The sequence below is a fragment of the Macrotis lagotis genome, chromosome 4 (assembly GCF_037893015.1).
Source record: "Macrotis lagotis isolate mMagLag1 chromosome 4, bilby.v1.9.chrom.fasta, whole genome shotgun sequence".
Taxonomy (NCBI): Eukaryota; Metazoa; Chordata; class Mammalia; order Peramelemorphia; family Peramelidae; genus Macrotis; species Macrotis lagotis.
The window spans coordinates 190,711,361-190,730,760 of NC_133661.1; the positions used below are offsets into that span (position 1 = coordinate 190,711,361).

The 19,400-nt window shown below is 34.9% G+C and overlaps 1 protein-coding gene across 1 annotated transcript in view; it reads left to right on the top strand.

The window, feature by feature from the left end:
* Window positions 1-19,400, top strand: part of KATNBL1 (katanin regulatory subunit B1 like 1) — a 60,242-nt gene that overhangs the window by 24,832 nt on the left and 16,010 nt on the right. The window contains exons 2-8 of the mRNA XM_074235013.1: window positions 14,456-14,583; window positions 15,158-15,198; window positions 15,568-15,847; window positions 18,024-18,142; window positions 18,547-18,597; window positions 18,672-18,761; window positions 19,068-19,157. Coding sequence (XP_074091114.1) covers window positions 14,470-14,583; window positions 15,158-15,198; window positions 15,568-15,847; window positions 18,024-18,142; window positions 18,547-18,597; window positions 18,672-18,761; window positions 19,068-19,157 — 785 coding nt within the window. The 5' untranslated portion in view covers window positions 14,456-14,469. The remainder of the gene's footprint in view (window positions 1-14,455; window positions 14,584-15,157; window positions 15,199-15,567; window positions 15,848-18,023; window positions 18,143-18,546; window positions 18,598-18,671; window positions 18,762-19,067; window positions 19,158-19,400) is intronic.

The window sequence follows — 19,400 nt, forward strand, 5'->3', positions numbered from 1 at the left end:
GGACTCCAAAGAGGGAGGCAAGCAGGGAGTGTTCACTCTAGGCGGGAGAAATAGCAAAGGACAAGGCAAGGAGATGGAAATGTCATGTGGGAGGAACAAGAGATGCCTTTTTAGTTAATCCAGAACAAGGCAGGAAGAGTAATATCCAAAATAATGTCTGGAAGTAGGTTATATAGGGTTTTAAAAGATCAATAGAGGAGCTTATATTTAATTCTAGAGGCAATAGGAAGTTGAAATTGGTTTTAGGAGAGATACATTATCAGATCCATACTTAAGGAAAATCATTTTGACAACCTTATGTAATATGTACTGGAGTGGAAAGAAATTTGAGTCAGGGAAAGCAATTAAAAAGTGGTTACACTAATTTTTGTGAGAGGTGATGAAGGCCTGAACTGAGCTAATATGAGCTATATGAATAGACAGGAGACATATGTGAGAGATATTGGGGGGTTTGGGGTTTTTTTTTTTTTTTTTTTTAGGTTTTTGCAAGGCAATGGGGTTAAGTGGCTTGCCCAAGGCCACACAGCTAGGTGATTATTAAGTGTCTGAGGCTGGATTTGAACTCAGGTACTCCTGACTCCAGGGCCAGTGCTCTATCCACTGCGCCACCTAGCCACCCTGAGAGACATATTGTTGATGTCAAAATAGCCAGATTTATTATTGGTTGGATAATGGGTTGAAAGAGAGGGAGAAGTCAGTGATAATACTGAGGTTGCAAACCTGAGAGAATGGAAGGATGCCAATGTGATGAAGATATTAAGGCTTTTTAAGATGAAGAGACTAGGAGAAGAGGGAGCTCATAATGAAAACTTAATGTTTTTTAAAAATTAAAAGAAGATTTTCAGATGAAATAGAGAGTAGGAGTTGGAGATAAAATTAAGGGAATAAATGGATTAGGAGTAAGATAGGGAATCAATAAGGGAGGAATAAAAATACTGACTTTTCAATAAAGGACCAGTTGATGTTGGCTAATATGAATTTGTAATATGTCAGTCAGCATGGTTGTGTAACTTTTCCAGTTTCATGCAGCAGCTGGTGAGTAGGAGTAGAGGAGGTAGATGATGGGAATAATCCTGTACTTAGGTTTGGTATGAGAATAGCAATAAGATAATTGGGTTAGGGATTCAAGAGTAAAGGACAGTATTGATTTGAAATGGGTGACTATAGGACTGAGGTTGGAGAATGAGGAAAGTGAAGTCATGAGAAGTGGTAACAGCTTGAAAAAGTATTGAGGGGTGGGAGGAATTGGGAGTCTTTTTAAGACAAAGAAAGAATAGGTATAGGAAGAGTGAAATAGAAGTAGAATAATAGGAGACTATGGTTAGATATCAGAATATAAGGGTTTCTGATTAAAGAAGCATGGAACTTTTGTGAATAATATCTAGATCTAGCATGTGACCATTTCTTATGTGGCCATGGCCATGGCCATGACCAGGAATAGCAAGGGAAAGTGAAGAGTACAAGAAATTTGAAGATTATCTGAAAGATGTTATGAAATAGTAAACTCAGTGGTGGGTGGAGTCAGGAGTACCTGGATTCAAATCCAGTCTCAGACACTTAATAATCACCTAGCTGTGTGGCCTTGGGCAAGCCACTTAACCCCATTTGCCTTGCAAAAATCTTAAAAAAAAAACTGCCTTTAACAATTGCTAGTCATATGACCATGAATAAGTAACTTAAACTCCCTGAAGAAGTTTCTTCCTTTGTAAACAGATATGTACTACACAGAGCTATTATGAGCCTCAAATAAAATCATGTGTCTAAAGCCCTTTGCAAACCTGAAAGCACTATGCAAATGTTGGTTATAAATATAAAATAATTTATTAAGTGCTTTACATAGATTCATTTGATTGATGAGTTTGTTAGTGGCCTTTTCCCAAGAACACGTAAACCTTTACCTCGCTTCTTTGTCTAGCATTTATTAAACAGCTCTTATATGCCAGGGAAGCATCAAATAATGTCTTAAAGAATTTTATATATATATTATATATATAGATAGATATATATAGATATATATAGATATAGATATAGATATATATCTATGTATATATGATATAAAGAATTATATTTTAACAGCCTGATAAAAGCTTGTTATTGATGTAGAAATTTTCCCTGAGTCAAAGTCATTTTGCAATAATAAATGAGAAGTGAACAACAAAATGTCAGAGGCCATAATAATTCTGTGAAAAAAATTAAACAGTATAAATTAATTGCTACAACAAGAAGGCAAAAAGATGTCAGAAAGTACCTTAATCAGCAAACATCTGACTGACTTGCCAAATCAAGAGAAATGGCTTCCAAAGTGAATACCAGACTAGAATATAAATTTGTTTGTAAAATCTTCCAGTGAAGAATGATGGATCATAATGAGTAATATCTCATAAATCAGTTAGGAACATTGGAGGCTAAAACTAAATTAAAGCTTAACACGATATCCAGATGCACAAAATTATCTCATGGGCATATGGGTAAAAGGAATTAATAAACAAGCAGAAAAAAAGGGAAAAGACTTGGAAAATCATTATAGTAATCAACTTTATAGTAAACAAATTTTATTCTCTCTTATACAGGATAGTGAAATCAATACAATTGGACCCTAATATCACTAAATGTATTTATAGAGAAGGTGGAAAAGTCACTAAAAAGAAGAAAGACAAGAAAAGCAGACAGGTTAGACCAAGTGTATATGGAGGAGATCTATGTTAGAAGCAACAGGGTATATAGCACAAAGTGGAAGGAGAAAATCTAAATCTGGGCTTTGTTTTGAGGACTTGCTATCTTTGAAAACTCATGTTCTCTCCCCCTCATCCTCAATTAAATGCCTTACTATCCTCCTAACCTTGAGAGGATGTGTTGCACATTGGAAAGAGTTCTGGCCTTGAAATCAAGATTCAGAAGATCTCAATTTAAATTTTGTTTCCTGATCATTACCTTTGTGTTACCTTGAACAAATTTTTTTCCTATCTCTGTATCTCAGTTTCCTCTGTTAAATGAGAAGCATGTATTTCTTATGGATCCTTCCAGCTCTAACATTCTGCCATTATGATAACTTTGGCTTCCTTGCCCAGGCCTCGTATACTTCACCCCATTTTGGGAATGGGTGGAATCTGAGGGGAAGACAAAAAACAGAAACAAGTGCTATTTCTCACCTTGATTATTGAAAAACCCTGATACCCTCCCAATATTTTTTTTTCCTTCTTTTTTTAGAAGTGATCGTTCTTGGCTTCTTACCTAATCTTTATGACCAAATGGTCTTTGTCTCCATCAGACTTTGACCTGGGAGAAACATCGCTTTAAAAAGTCAAGATCTCTCATTGCATCCATGGCCATCCCCACATCCTAATCTATATCTGGCCACCTGACCTAGATGGTTCCAGAGGAGAAAGCAAAACCACAGCACCTCATCATTTAAATCCAACTCACTTGCATATCATGGTATCACATCTCTGCTGTTATGGTCTTCAAGAGTAAAGGACAAACAACAACATATTTAATGGAATCAAACACTCATCAGCCTTGTCTTCTCTGCAGTATTTTATGTTGTTGCCTACCTTTTCCTGGATTCACTTTCCTTTCTATGTGTTCTTGATGCTGTTCTCTTCTGTTTGTCTTCTTTACTGATTTGTCTGAAATTTCTTTCCTAGTTTTTTGTTTTTTGTTTTTTTTTTTGCTGATTCACCATCCATGTCATGTCCCTAAGGCTGCCTTCCATTTCCAGAGGGAACTAACTCTTGTTGGTGACTTATTAAACTTATTAAGCTCCTTTGCATTTAATTGCCTCTTTGTAGCTGATTCCTATTACTGTGTATATGCAATCTGAGTCTCTTTTCTGAAAACCAACTACCTATTGGATATTTCTGATAGAGTGTCCTGTAGTCATTTAAAACTCAGCAACTCCTCTTTCTTGTTAAAAATAATTGATTTTCCCCCTCAATTACATGTAAAAGCAATTTTAAAACTTTTTTTATTTTTTAAAAAAAATGTTTTGAGTTCTATATTCTCTTTCCTTTCTACTCCTTGGTACAGCAAGCAATCTGATGCAGGTTATACATACGTGAACATTTAAAACGTTTCCATATTAGTCATTTTGTGCAAAAAAAAAAGAAAGAGAAAGTGAAAATAGTATGCTTCTTTCAGTATTTAAACACCATCAGTTCTTTCTCTGAAGTCAGATAGCATTTTTCATCATGTGTCCTTTGGGATTATCTTGGATCATTGTAATCTTGAGAAGAACCAGGTCATTCACAGTTCATTATCACACATATTGCTATTACTGTGTACAGTGTTCTCCTGGTTCTTTAGCAACTAATCTTTAACTAAAACCACTTTCTTCCAAATTTTCCTATTTCTTTTGAGGGCACCACTATCCCTCCAGTAACCAAAGTTTAAAAACTTGGAATCATCTACAATTTCTCACTCACAGCCTATAGACAATCAGTTGCCAATAGTACTTTTTCCTTTTCTGCATCTCCCTTCTTCTCCACTCACCCAACCACCACCCTAATTCAGAATCTCTCTTGATTATTACAGTTACTTACTCTTTGGTGTCCATGCCCATAACCTCTTCCCATTCCATCTATTCTTCATACACCTGCCAGAGTGGTTTTCCTAAAGTGCAGTTCTGATCATGTCACTCCTTTGTGCAGTAAACTCTAGTGGCTCCCTTTTACTCCTATGGGTAAATATAAATTTCTCAGTTTGACTTTTAAAATTCTTCACAACTTGGCCCCATCTTAGCTTTTAAGTCTTCTTATATTTGACGCTGCTTCTTGTCTGTTGTGGTCCAGTTACACTGGACTGCTCCATGATGTGCACACGTACAACGGCACTCCATCTCTAGGCTCTACATTAGCGGAATCCGTTTCTTGCAATTCTTCCTAACCCAAATTCTTGGAATCCTTAGTTTCCTTTGAAGTTCAGCTTAAATGCCATCTTCTTTATGAAGGTTTTTCTGGTTCCTCCAATTGCTGTTCCTCCAATGAATGCCCTCCCAAAACTATCTTGTATTCATTTTCTATATATTTTGTATAAATTTGTATGTACACACATTATCTTTCCCATTTGAATGTAAATAACTTGATGGGGACTGTGTTTCACTTCTGCTTTGTGTCCCCAGATATTAGCATAGTACTGCCATATAATAAGGACTTAATAAATACTTATTAACTTATTGATTGACAGTTGTAAGATGTTAAGAGACTATTATACAAGATGTCTTGAGAAGGGAGAAGCTAGGTGGTGTAGTGGATAGAGCACCAGCCCTGGAGTCAGGAGGACCTGAGTTCAAATTCATCCTCAGATACTTAATAAATTTCTAGCTATGTGACCTTGAGCAGGTCACTTAAAAAAATTGCCTTAAATAAATAAAAAATTTAAAAAGATGGTATCTTGAGAGGAAAATAGAGAAGGGAAGGCTTGGGAAAAAATCTCGACATGATTAATACTAAAAAAAGAGCAGCTGAAAGAATATCAGTAATTACTACTTATATACCTACTCTTCTATCTATACAAATTTTTATAGCCATCTCTGCATGAAATGAAGGCATCCTTGATAAGAATATTATTAAGGAAAAAGGCAAACTTTTGCAAGTGAAATTCAAACATCTTTACCATTTCATTATTAACTGAAAGAGAAAATATAAGATTCCATTATGTATATTGTTTATTGATTATTGAAAAACTTTTATTCAGTAGAATAAAAAAAATACTACTTTCTTAGACTTCTTTTTTTTTAAGCAAGATATCTTCTATCCAGTTCAAGTTAGAGTGGCTATCCTGGTGTAGATGGTGACCTATATAGATGACAGTGTGTATATTGCATCAAGGCCTAGAGCTTTTAAGTGCCTTCTTGAACAGATAAATCAGAACTCAAGAATTTGACTTCACCACCACCCAGGAAAGAACCAAGGGCAGAGAATATGTTTATCATTACCTATTTTTCAACATATATTTGGATGGACATCCCATAGAGTTCGTCCTTCAGTTTGTATACCTGGTATAGTACAGCTAGACAGTGAATTGGGCCCAGAATTGAACCAAATGAAGAGAAAAGGCTTTATTACTTTTGGAAAAATATCAGATTTCTTTAATGACTTCAAGTGTCCCCTGAAAGCAAAGCCAAATTGTAAAGAATGTTATTCTACCAGTGTTGCTATATGACATATGGAATAAAAGTTTTCAAGGGATTAAAAGTTAATATTGCATAAAGGGCATTGCTGTTTTTTAGTAATTTTTCAGTCATATCTGACTTTTTGTTACCTCTTTTGGGGTTTTCTTGGCAGATATACTGGACTGGTTTGCCATTTCCTTTTCCAGGACATTTTTTTCAGATGAGGAAATTAAGATAAACAGTGTTAAATGATTTGCCCAGGATAACACAGCTAGTAAGGTCTGTGACCAGATCTGAACTCGGGAAAAGTAATCTTCTAGACCCAGTGTTCTACTCATTGTAAAGGCAATAGAAAGACCCAGTAGTAGATATGAGAAAATGGATATTATATGTAGGGTGTAAATAATTATGAAATGTGAAAACTGGACTAAAAGCAGTCATTAAGGAATTATATGATGGAAAGAGATGATAGACTGGTCACCCACTGGAAGAGAAGACTGATAAGTGGACAACCAGAATGTTAACACTGATAACACTTGTGACAGGAGAAAGTAAGAATGGCCTCTGGACAAGGGTCAGCAAACTAAGAATAGTTTAAAAAATTTTAAATACAATAAAGCTTTTATTTTTAAAAATGTAACAACTATTCTTAGCTATAGGGCAATAGAAAAAGAGACCCTGCCCTTCTCCCTGCCTAGCATATTGAGTAGACATCCCATGTCATATTGCTCTACCTGGGGATATCATCCAGAGCCACACAGGATGAGCATGCATGGATGGGCTTCAAAATTAATGATATCATAGATCTATTTGAGTATGTGTCAGCTGTGCTAAGGCCAGAGATACCAAGGTAAAAGTGAAATAGTGTAGTCATCAAGTCCTACTTCAAGAAAATAAGCCACATAAACTTTTAATCTAAAACTGATTATTAGCTTAACCAATCTAAAAGAGTGACAAATATTTGTGTGGGGCAGGTTTTCCAGATACAAAGAAGGCCTTTGTTTTGCTCTGAGTGTTTCAATTTGATCTATCTCTATATTAGTCTATAAGACTTTATGGTTTTGTTTTTATTTGCAAATTAATCCTACTTTGTGAGAAGTCTCTTAGCCATAAAAGAAATGAAAAGTTAACAAGAGGTACCGTGGAGAAGTGAATAGAGCACTAGACTAGAAGTCAGGAAGATTTTCCCCCTGACCACTTAAGAGTCATGTGACAAAGGCAAGTTACTAAGCCCCTCAGAGTCTCGGTTTTCTCATCTGTAGCATTGAACAACTACATGACCTTTTCAACCCTTTGTAGATGTAATTCTGTATATACAACTGAAATTATATTATATAGAATGGGTTTTCATAAGCTGATCCAAACAAACTTTACCTTTTTGTGGGTTGAATTGGGATTCTGTGAAAATTTCAAGATTATTTCATGTATAACTATGCATTTATTAAAATGTAAGTTTTGGGGGCGGCTAGGTGGCACAGTGGATAAAGCACCGGCCCAGGAGTCAGGAGTACCTGGATTCAAATCCGGTCTCAGATATTTAATAATTACCTGGCTGTGTGGCCTTGGGCAAACCACTTAACCCCATTTGCCTTGCAAAAAACCTAAAAAAAAAATGTAAGTTTTGCTTCTGTTTTGCTCTGAAACATCCTCTTTCCCTAACCCTATTTCCTCATACTGTTTGAATCCATTTTTGAGAGTTCCATAAATGTAATATTCTAATCCTAATATTTTTCCTTGAGTAAATTAGTTTGGGGATAGTTTTGATATAAAAGGTTTAGGTCAAGATTTTGAGCCAGTTTAATAAGTGCTGGAAAATTAAGCCTGCACATCCAGAGGAAGAAAGACAAAATGAAAAAACAAAAACAAAAAATCCCCTTCAGAATCTGATGAACACTTTATAAAAATTATCTCTTATGTATCACTTTCCCTTAATCTTAATTCCTCATACTGAAAATGACTAATCTGTGAACATGTTTATCATAAATATGTATATACAATACTAACTTGACTGTTCACTGCTGAGGGGATGAGGGTGGAAGGAAATTTTGTAACTTAAAAATACACATGTATGTATGAATAAAAAAGAAAAAAATATAAATTGGAACTCAGATTGTTACTTCAAAAATGCATTATGTCAGGTGCGGCTAGGTGGTGCAGTGGATAGAGCGCTGGCCCTGGAGTCGGGAACCTGAGTTCAAATTCGGCCTCAGGCACTTAATAATTACCTAGCTGTGTGTCCCAAGCCACTTAACCCCATTGCCTTGCAAAAACCTAAAAAAAAAATGCATCATGTCATGTGAAATATCATATGTGGAATTGAGAACTCAGAATGTCAAAAATAGAAAAGAGTTTTAGAAAGCAGAAAGAAAGAAAGAAAGAAAGAGAAAGAAAGAAAAAATAAATTAAGCCTGTTAGCAGTCAGCTTTAGGGTAATCATTTAGAATTTATAGAATTTAAACCTAAAACTGCATACAAGAAAGTTTTTTTCAAATATGACCAAGACCAGTTATATTCTACTATGTTACTATAGATAATTTCACTTTGCATGAAAGGAGAAACTATTCTGTATTTACTCAAGGATTGTGAGGACTATTTATTTGATTTTTTAAAAGATTCATTTCTATCATGTCATCAGATTTAATAAAGTGTAGATGAATTAGGAAAAGAGTAAGATATTTTTATCTAAAGTGTTTTAACAGATGACCCATGCTGAAACAATTATCTAATGTCTTTTTTAAAATAATTTTTTCTTTATCTTTTGTTTTTATATCATCTGTATTTCTTGGTGTATCCTTTGCTCCACCCTCTCCCAGAGAACCAACAAATAACAAATAATAAAATAGAAGAAAAGTTCAGCCAAACTAATATATCAAAAGTCTGACATCATGTAGTGTTCCACACCTTGCTTTTTTGCTTTGTATCAGCCAGCCTCAGATATTTGCCACTCTTTAGCTGTGTGATCTTGGGCAAATCACTTAACTCTGGTTGCCCACATCCAGGACCATCTCCAGTAGTTCTGATTTCGTATCTTGCCACTGGACCGAGATGGCTCTGGAGGAGAAAGTGAGGCTGGTGACTTGGCACAGCTCCCCTCACTCAAATCCAATTCATGTGCTTGTCATGGCATCACCTCCCTGATGTTGTGGTTTTCGAAAATGAAGGCCAAACATCATCTTTCAGGAAGAAACAACATAATAAATTGGTTATGAACATGTAGCAGGCATTCTTCAGACATATTATTGGGGCAAGTTAAATGACAAAGATCTGTTGAAATACATTCAAGTAAATCCCGTCTCTTTATGAATATCTACACCTGGATTTGAATCCCAGCTCTACCTTTTAATACCACAAGACATTAGGAAAGTTATGTAATTCCTTTGGCCCTCAGCTTCCTCGTCTATTAAATGAAAGAGCTGTATTAGTGGAACTTAAAAAATCCTTTTCAGTTCAAAATTTTTTTTATCTTAAACACAGGAGTTTATTTTTGATCATATGAATAATAAAATTCTTGGTTTTTGTTTTTTTGGGGTTTTTTTAGATTTTTTGCAAGGCAAATGGGGTTAAGTGGCTTGCCCAAGGCCACACAGCTAGGTAATTATTAAGTGTCTGAGACCGGATTTGAACCCAGGTATTCCTGACTCCAAGGCCAGTGCTTTCTCCACTACGCCACCTAGCCAGCCCAAGTAATAAAATTCTTACAAGTAATTAAAGAGACTTGAACTTAAGTGAAAGTTACCACTTAGAATTCTGTTTTTCTGCTCCTTTTACAAATTAATTTGCTCTAATCTTTGAACTCCAATAGAGTAAATGTTAAATTAAGCACCTGCTATATTCAAGGCTCAAAAGGTTAATTTATGAGTAAGGTTGTATGTTATTAGTAAACCCCATAAGTAATCAAAGAGCCACTTGGGAAACAGGTCAAATGTTAGTTAATTGTACTATTAACAATGGTAACCATATTCTGTTTTTAAATGGAAAAATTTAACCAGCTTTTCTAGCTCAAATATAAAGATGCCTTTGCTTAACTAGTTTTTTTTATCTCAAACTGAATGCATCATACTTAACATTTCAATCAATATACTATATATCCTCTAGAATTCAATATATTCAAAATAAAATGTGCAGTTTTCTCTTTAACTCTGCAGCACTTAACCTGTTACTGTAGTGCACCATGATTCATTGAGGTTCACAACCTTAGAATTATTCTTGACTTCTCACATTTAAACTACTCATATCCAGTCAGTTGTGAAATCTTGTCTTTTCTACTGCCATTTCTCACATGTCCCCTTCATTCCATCTACACAGCCACCACTCTAGTTCAGACTTTTATAACCTCCACTTGGATTACTATAATATCTTCCTTTTTGGTCTCCATGCCTTAACCTCTCCCCATTCCAGTTCATCTTTTTCCTAAAACACAGGTCTTTTTTTTTCTTTTTAGTGTTTATCATTCACTTTTTAAAAATTCTTATTAATTTTTATTTTTTAATTTTTTTTAGGTTTTTGCAAGGCAAATGGGGTTAAGTGGCTTGCCCAAGGCCACACAGCTAGGTAATTATTAAGTGTCTGAGACCGGATTTGAACCCAGGTACTCCTGACTCCAAGGCCGGTGCTTTATCCATTATGCCACCTAGCCTCCCCCCTTATTAATTTTTTTTAAAGATATTATTTGAGTTTTACAATTTTCCCCCTAATTTTACTTCCCTCCCCCACCCCCCACGGAAAGCAATCTGTCAGTCTTTACTTTGTTTCCATGTTGTACTTTGAACCAAATTAGGTGTGATGAGAGAGAGAAGTCATATCCTTAGAGAAGAGACGAGATCAGACAATAAGATATGGTTTTTTTTCCCTAAATTAAAGTGAATAGTCCTTGAACTTTGTTCAAACTTCACAGCTCCTTATCTGGATACAGATGGCACTCTCCTTTGCAGACAGCCCAAAATTGCTCCTGATTGTTGCACTGATGGAATGAGCGAGTCCTTCGGGTTTATCATCACTCCCATGTTGCTGTTAGGGTATGCAGTGTTGTTCTGGTTCTGCTCATCTCACTCAGCATCAGTTCATGCAAATCCCTCCAGGCTTCCCTGAAATCCCATCCCTCCTGGTTTCTAATAGAACAACAGTGTTCCATGACATACATATACCACAGTTTGCTAAGCCATTCCCCAATTGAAGGACATTTACTTGATTTCCAATTCTTTGCCACCACAAACAGGGCTGCTATAAATATTTTTGTACAAGTAATGTTTTTACCCTTTTTCCTCATCTCTTCAGGGTATAGACCCAGTAGTGGTATTGCTGGGTCAAAGGGTATGCACATTTTTGTTGCCCTTTGGGCATAGTTCCAAATAGCTCTCCAGAAGGGTTGGATGAGTTCACAGCTCTACTAGCAGTGTAATAGTGTCCCAGATTTCCCACAACCCTTCCAACAATGATCATTATCCTTTCTGGTCATATTGGCCAATCTGAGGAGGTATAAGGTGGTACCTCAGAGAAGCTTTAATTTGCATTTCTCTAATAATTAATGATTTAGAGCATTTTTTCATATGGCTATGAATTGCTTTGCTCTCCTCATCTGTAAATTGCCTTTGCATATCCTTTGACCATTTGTTAATTGGGGAATGGCTTTTTGTTTTAAAAATATGACTCAGTTCTCTGTATATTTTAGAAATGAGTCCTTTGTCAGAATCATTAGTTGTAAAGATTGTTTCCCAATTTGCTACATTTCTTTTGATCTTGGTTACAGTGGTTTTAACTGTGCAAAAGCTTTTTAATTTAATGTAATCGAAATCATCTAATTGGTTTTTGGTGATGTTCTCCAACTCTTCCTTAGTCATAAACTGCTCCCCTTTCCATAGATCTGACAGGTAAACTAGTCCTTGATCTTCTAATTTGCTTATAGTATTGTTTTATCTAAATCCTGTATCTATTTGGATCTTATCTTGGTATGGGGTGTGAAGTGTTATCTAATCTAAGTTTCTTCCAAACTAATTTCCAATTTTTCCAGCAGTTTTTACCAAAGAGAGAGTTTTTATCCCAATGGCTAGACTCTTTCTTTGGGTTTATCAAACAGCAGATTACTATAATCATCTCCTGCTTTTACACCTAGTCTGTTCCACTGGTCCACCACTCTATTTCTTAGCCAATACCAAACAGTTTTGATGACTGATACTTTATAATTTTAGATCAGGTAGGGCTAAGCCACCTTCTTTTGCACTTTTTTTCATTAAGCTCCTGGCAATTCTTGACTTTTTATTTCCCCATATAAATTTAGTTACAATTTTTTCTAACTCATTAAAGTAATTTTTTGGAATTTTCATTGGTAGGGCACTAAACAGATAGTTTAGTTTTGGTAGAATTGTCATTTTTATTATATTAGCTCTACCTATCCATGAACAGTTGATATTTGCCCAGTTATTTAAATCTGATTTAATTTGTGTGAGAAGTGTTTTATAATTATTTTCAAAAAAGATTCTGAGTCTGTCTTGGCAAATAGACTCCCAAGTATTTTATATTGTCTGAGGTTACTTTGAATGGGATTTCTCTTTCTAGCTCTTCCTGCTGTATCTTGCTAGACATATATAGAAAAGTTGAAGATTCATGAGGGTTTATTTTATAACAGCACAGGTCTTTTCTGATTGTGACCAATATTCTTTTTTCCTTTCCCCTTAGTAAGTTCAATTAGCTCTTCTTTATTTTGCCATAAATTGCCATTTATAGCCCTTTATAACCAGACCCCTTCTTAGTAACATATAACTCCCCTCTACATATTTTAAATCCAACCATCTAGTTAACTTTCTCTTCATCTATGATAATTTATCACCCCTGTCACTGCCTTTTTGTTAACTGTCCCTCTCCACCCCCCACCCCACCTCATTTCTACAATATACTCCTTCTATACCTTCACCTCCTGGAATCTCCCTGGTCTCCTTTAATTGCTGCCTCTTTTAGGAGACCTATCCTGGTCCTTCCAGTTGCAACCCCCCCCCCCCCAAGGTTTCTTTGTTTTTTCTGGGGTTTTTTGGTATTCAATGGGAGTACAGTTTATATCTACTTATATAGATATTGTCTCCCCCCAGTATAATGTCATCTTCTTTAACTCAGGGACAATATCACTTATGTTTTTGGATCTCCAACACTTAGCATATAATTCAAACTGTAAAGAAGTTAATGTTTGCTGAGTGATAATTAGGTCCTCTGCTCTTGGCACAGTGCTTCCTGATGTGGAATGATAGTAATAATTAAGGCATGGACCCTGCATGTAGCTGGATAGAAGATGAGGCATAGGTAAACTATAGTACAAAGTAAAGTATGGAAGAGCGACATAAATAAAGTGAGGAAATTCAAGTAGGATATTAAAGAAGGGTTCCTGAAAGAGATGGATTGGAGTTAGTCCTGGAATGCTAGGTAGCATCTCATTAGAGAAAGATGGGCAGTGAAGGTGAAAGAAGGCACCCCAAATAAGGAAATATTGTCCACAAAGATATGTATAGAAGTAGAAAATCAAAACATGAAGTTTGGCATGGCTAGTTTGTAGGGTTCATGAGTCTTTAACTCAGGATACAAAGGGGCCAGATCAACATTAGAGCCTTAATTTTGAGTTTATCTATGTGACATAATTGTGCATTAGAGATATTTATCAAGTAACAAAGGTTGTAGTAGAATAAGGAGAAATTATTCAGTGTGACAGCTTAAAGCCAGAATGCTTTCATAATAGCAACATTATCATCTGCAAGTATAGGTCTTGGAATTTTTTGTAAAAGATGGCAAATAGGGGGCGGCTAGGTGGTGCAGTGGATGGAGCCACCAGCCTTGGAGTCAGGAATACCTGGGTTCAAATCCGACCTCAGACACTTAATAATTGCTGTGTGGCCTTGGGCAAGCCACTTAACCCCATTGCCTTGAAAAAAATCTAAAAAAAAAAAAAGATGGCAAATAGGAGGAAAGACTCCTGTTTCCTGAACCTTACTTTTCCACTGTATTTAATAAGACCTGTGACTTCACTGGTACTAAATTAAAATTCCAAGTTGAAGCCTGGTGACTGTGAATAAGAGAAAGAGAGAGTTATCAGGGCCAGAGCTATACCACTGGTAAGTCTTCCTGACTTCTTGACTTCCCTGATCTATAACACAATTTAAAGCTAGCTATTATGTAACGTTGGTGATCTAATGATTTGTTTATCACACTTTTCTAGATTTCTCTACCTAATATATCCAGACTATTTAAGATGTTGTTAAAACTAGAATTTACATTGGGAATGAAATAGAATGGGTGTGTTAGAGAGATTATGACAATATTTCATTATTTGTAGTTGAAGCTAATATCATGCAATTTTTTCCCAATCAGGGATTTAAGAGATTATGGCATCTGAAGCCCACAATGATAGAAAACGGAACCTTTTGTATGTTGAGGGCCATTCCATTGATCTTCCAAGGAAAAGGATCTCTCATTTCACTAATAAGAACATGAAGGAGGTATGTTAATATTTTTTTCTAAATTTCTCAGATAACATGTAATAGATAAAATGTCACAGAATCTGTACTTTTGGTGGTTGTGGTAAGTTCTTTATTTTTTATACAGTAGAAGGGTAATAATTAAGCATACAAAAGTGTTCGCTCTGTACAATGCTAAGATTTGTTAATTTTGATATAGGGTACATGTTTACTAAATCAAAATGAAATTCTCATTGAAGAAAAATATATAGTCAATGTATTCTAAAATTTTAAATATTTATATAAAATATAAAATACACTCGAAATAAAAATGGAGTAATTGAGATTGATAATTACCATATATAAGTGAAATTAATTGAATTATTGAAGTTGTTCCTGGGTAAAAGTGGTAAAAATGTGTAGAGTTTATTAATAGTTAAGGGAATGCTGAAAAAAATAGAATTGTAATCTTTCCTTTGCCTCCAAATAATAAGAACAATGAAGAATTGTAGATTTATTGATGTTACTCGCTTATTCTGGCCTAATTCCATTAACAGAAACTTTTATCTAGCTTCAGTTGTCCTTGGTAACACTAATTTTCTGATTTTATTGATAGGGTAAGAAATCTCCAAAACAGTTGGCTGCTTATACAAATAGGTAAGAGATAGTTCAAAATTTTGGGGAAGCAACAAATCTTGAAAACTGGGGATGGTTAAAAAATAGAAAAGTATATTAAACATGTTATCTGAAAAATGAGGTTGGAAAGTTACAATCATAAAGTCTCTCTTAATGTCCCAAATTCTTTGATTCTGTGTTTGATTCTACATTTTTTTTGAAAGAGCAGTAATGACTTTTGAGCTAATTCAGGCCTGAAATTATGTTTTCAGGAAATATTTAAACTTAAATATAACCAATTATATAGTAATTGGTTGGATGAATGTCAGATTACTGCAAAATTATTTCTCAACTTTTAATTTTTAATAAGATTTTGTTTACTTTATTTAATTGAACTCATTGTTTTTACAGAACAGTTGGATACGCTGTGAAAAGTCCAGACAAACTGCACAAAGAAATATATTACAGAAAGAAAGTTCATTATTATTTTCCAAATCCTTGTTACAGAAGAAAACATTTCCCTAAAAGCAGGGGGTGTGACATGGCAAATAAAGAAAATGAACTGGCTTGTGCAGGCCACCTGCCTGAAAAATTACGCCATGAAGGTCGTACATTTTTACTTAGTGCCAGTGATTCTAGTTCTTCACAAACAGAAAGCCCATCATCAAAATATAGTGGATTTTTTACTGAGGTGAGTTGTTCCATAAACATTTTTTAATCTACCAGGATTTTATATATATATATATATATTTTTTTTTCTTTTGTTGCTTTCTTTAGTCTGCAAAGTACTTCTTATCCTTTGATTATAGAGTCTCATAAGTAGTGCCCTTCTTATAGTCAGATCAAGTAAATTTGAAACAATGGTTATACCCCCCCCTTTTTTTTTTTTTAGATTTTTCAAGGCAATAGGGCTAAGTGGCTTGCCCAAGGCCACACAGCTAGGTAATTATTAAGTGTCTGAGGCTGGATTTGAACTCAGGTACTCTTGACTCCAAGGCCAGTGCTCTTATCCACTGCGCCACCTAGCCGCCCCAGTTATATCCACTTTTAAAAGTTTGTATTTTTCTGCATAAATAGAACAAATATAACCAGTTACCTATCTCTTGAAGGATCCAGACTAGTATATTGACAGGTAGAGGGAGAGAAAAGATCAGAAGTTTAAAGTTGAGCTATTCTGTATAGATACTGGAACCAGCTCTCCTGGCATACTTTACCTATCTTTATTTAAGTGGAGTCCTAAAGATTTAAACACTTTAGTGTGGTAGGTTGTTGATTGTAATCTTGACTGTACTATGGAGAGACATTTAGCCCAAAATGGTCATTTGAGAAATGATTTGGTAAACTAATATTTTGTGTCTATAAAACAATTCCTAGAATCCTCCAAGCAGTAATTGATTTAAGATAGCATAAGTGATAGAAGATGACTGTGATGAGTAAGAGAATGATTACAAGTATACAGTATTATTAGAGAGATTTTGATTATGGTACTTGAAATGATATGGGAATTATGTGATATTCTGGAAAATAAAGACGTTTCTAGAGGAAGAAAGTGAATCTGTATTAGACAAAAAACATGACGGGGAAGGAGACTAGAATCGGGGTTTTCTGGTAGATTGGTGGGAAGTTTATAATATTTTTAAAATTCTTCATGAAATAACAATGAACCAAATAAGAATTAGAGAATGCGATATGACTATACTTCTCTGTAATAAATGTGAGAAGAATGTAACTATCTCCATCATAGAATACTGATCCTTTGAAGGATCATAACGGTATAGTTTCTAATAACTGAAGACTTGGGAATAAACTGAAGGATCACACTTGTTGTTTAGGTGGAATACAATTGTAATTGCTGCTTTATTATGAAAGACTATATACAATCTTCCTTTTCCTTTTCCTTTTGCCTTTTTGTATTCAAACCTCTTTCCCAAGGAATGGTTACTATGTTTTGCTCTTATCTCCCATGTTCTGTTTTCAAAGGTTTGTTGATTGCAGTCTTGTTAGATGCTCAGCTTACTTTGCTTAGTTCTAGGCAGTTGGAGTTAAATGACATGCTAGTAAATATCACACAGGTAGTAAATGTCAAATGTCTGATATAGATTTGAACTCAGGTCCTCCTGACTTCAGGATCAAGTGGTCTATCCACTCTACAACTTAGCTGCCCCCTATAGGGTTTTTTTACCCTAAAAAAATTCAAATTGATTCCATAACATTGTAGAGAGAAGCCAATGCTACTAGAATATTTTCTCATAACTATCTTTATTCTACAAGAAAGAGTAATAGTTGAGGAAAAGGTAATTGATACTTCAGACTACTTGGTGCTCATTTTCTTCAAATGCTATGTTATTCTAAATAATGAACAATGCTGATAAAGATTTTTAGTTTGGGGAAAAGGGAATAGCATTGTTTAGGATAAAAATATATCTTCATTGATCAATTTATTTGAATAATTATTTCAGATTTCTCTTCAATATAGCTTTAACAAATTAGCTTGCTGCTTGTCATAAGATATGCATGTGATATAATGGAAAGAACTTTGGTCTTGGGTGTCAGGAGACTTGGATTCTTAGGTTTTTGTTTTGTTTTGTTTTTTGCAAGGTGGGGTTAAGTGACTTGCCCAAAGCCACAGGGCTAGGTAATTATTATGTGTCTGAGGCCGGATTTGAACTCAGGTACTCCTGACTCCAGGGCCGGTGCTCTATCCACTGTGCCACCTAGCTGCCCCTGAGACTTGGATTATTCTGTCAATAACTAACTTTATCCCTTTATTCTCTGAAACATCATATAGAAACATACTTATAGAATGAGACGTTGGATTGAATAATATCTCTCCCTTCCAATTTTAAATGTTGTATCTTTGCTTGCAGGTTTCTCAGGACCATGAGACGATGGCACAAGTCCTTTTCAGTAGAAACTTGAGGTTGAATGTAGCTTTAACTTTTTGGAGAAAGCGAAGTATAAGTGAACTGGTAGCCTATTTGGTGAGGTAAATCATTATAATTTTTTCTCATTCTTGGTTCTTCTAAAGTGTAGTGTCTAGTTTCAGGGATAACAAACTAGAATCAGCTTTCCAGCTATTGATACTATTATTGGCCAGAAAATTTTAACTTGCTAAACTGAATTTTAATTAGAACAGTAGTATCCAAAATCAGTGTAGCACAAGTTTGATAACCAAAACTCCAGTCAGTTTTTATCTTTACTTGCTATGTGATATTGAACAAAATAGATAGCCTCAGTGACTGAGATCCTCATATATAAAAAGGAAATTCTAGATGGTCTGTTGATTTTGGGGAAAAACTAATTGTTAGTCACCTTTGTTGACTTAGGTGAAGATGACTTGAAGATGAAAATAGCTAGTTACCTTAACCTTTACTTCTTTTAATACTTTAGGATAGAAGATCTTGGAGTGGTGGTAGATTGCCTTCCTGTGCTCACCAGCAGGTAAAAAGAGAACTTTTTTTGAAGAGTAGAAACCATGATCTATACAAGTTTTTGTAATAAAATATATATTTTAGTTTACAGGAAGAAAAGCAGTACATTTCACTTGGCTGTTGTGTAGATCTGTTACCTCTAGTAAAATCATTACTTAAAAGCAAATTTGAGGAGTAAGTATCTATGTGAATTTCATCTTTCATTTTCAACAACATTTGCTGAGGTCCTACTATCTATATCTTTACACAGTATTAGACTCTGCAAGAGGTAAGGGCAATCTAGTGGGAAAATAAGATTTATATACATGAAATACCTGGGGAGGTTTGAAATGGTATCTTATCAGCAACTGTAATATTTGAGCACTGATACTATTATCAAGTCCTGAGAAAAATTTAAAGTAATGAAAAATGAAATTTTATTTAATTAGTAAAGACTTTTGGAGGAAAAGCATGAATTTTTTACATTGTGTATTATTTCAGATATGTAATCGTTGGTTTGAACTGGCTTCAAGCAGTCATTAAAAGATGGTGGTCAGAACTATCTGCTAATACAGAAGTTGCAAAAGATGGGTAAGTATTAGAATTTCTATCCTTTGGAAATATACTGCTATGTTACTAAAAATTATATTTTCAGGATAGTATTAGATGGAAGAAAGAAAGGAAAAAGGAAGGGAAGGAGAGAGAGAAAGGAAAAAGGAAGGGAAGGAAAGAGAGAGAGAAGGAGAGGAAAGAAAGAGAGAATGAAAGAGCTTATTAAGCTCCAACAATACCAAAAACTGCACTAAGCACTAGGAATACAAATTTAAGAAAATA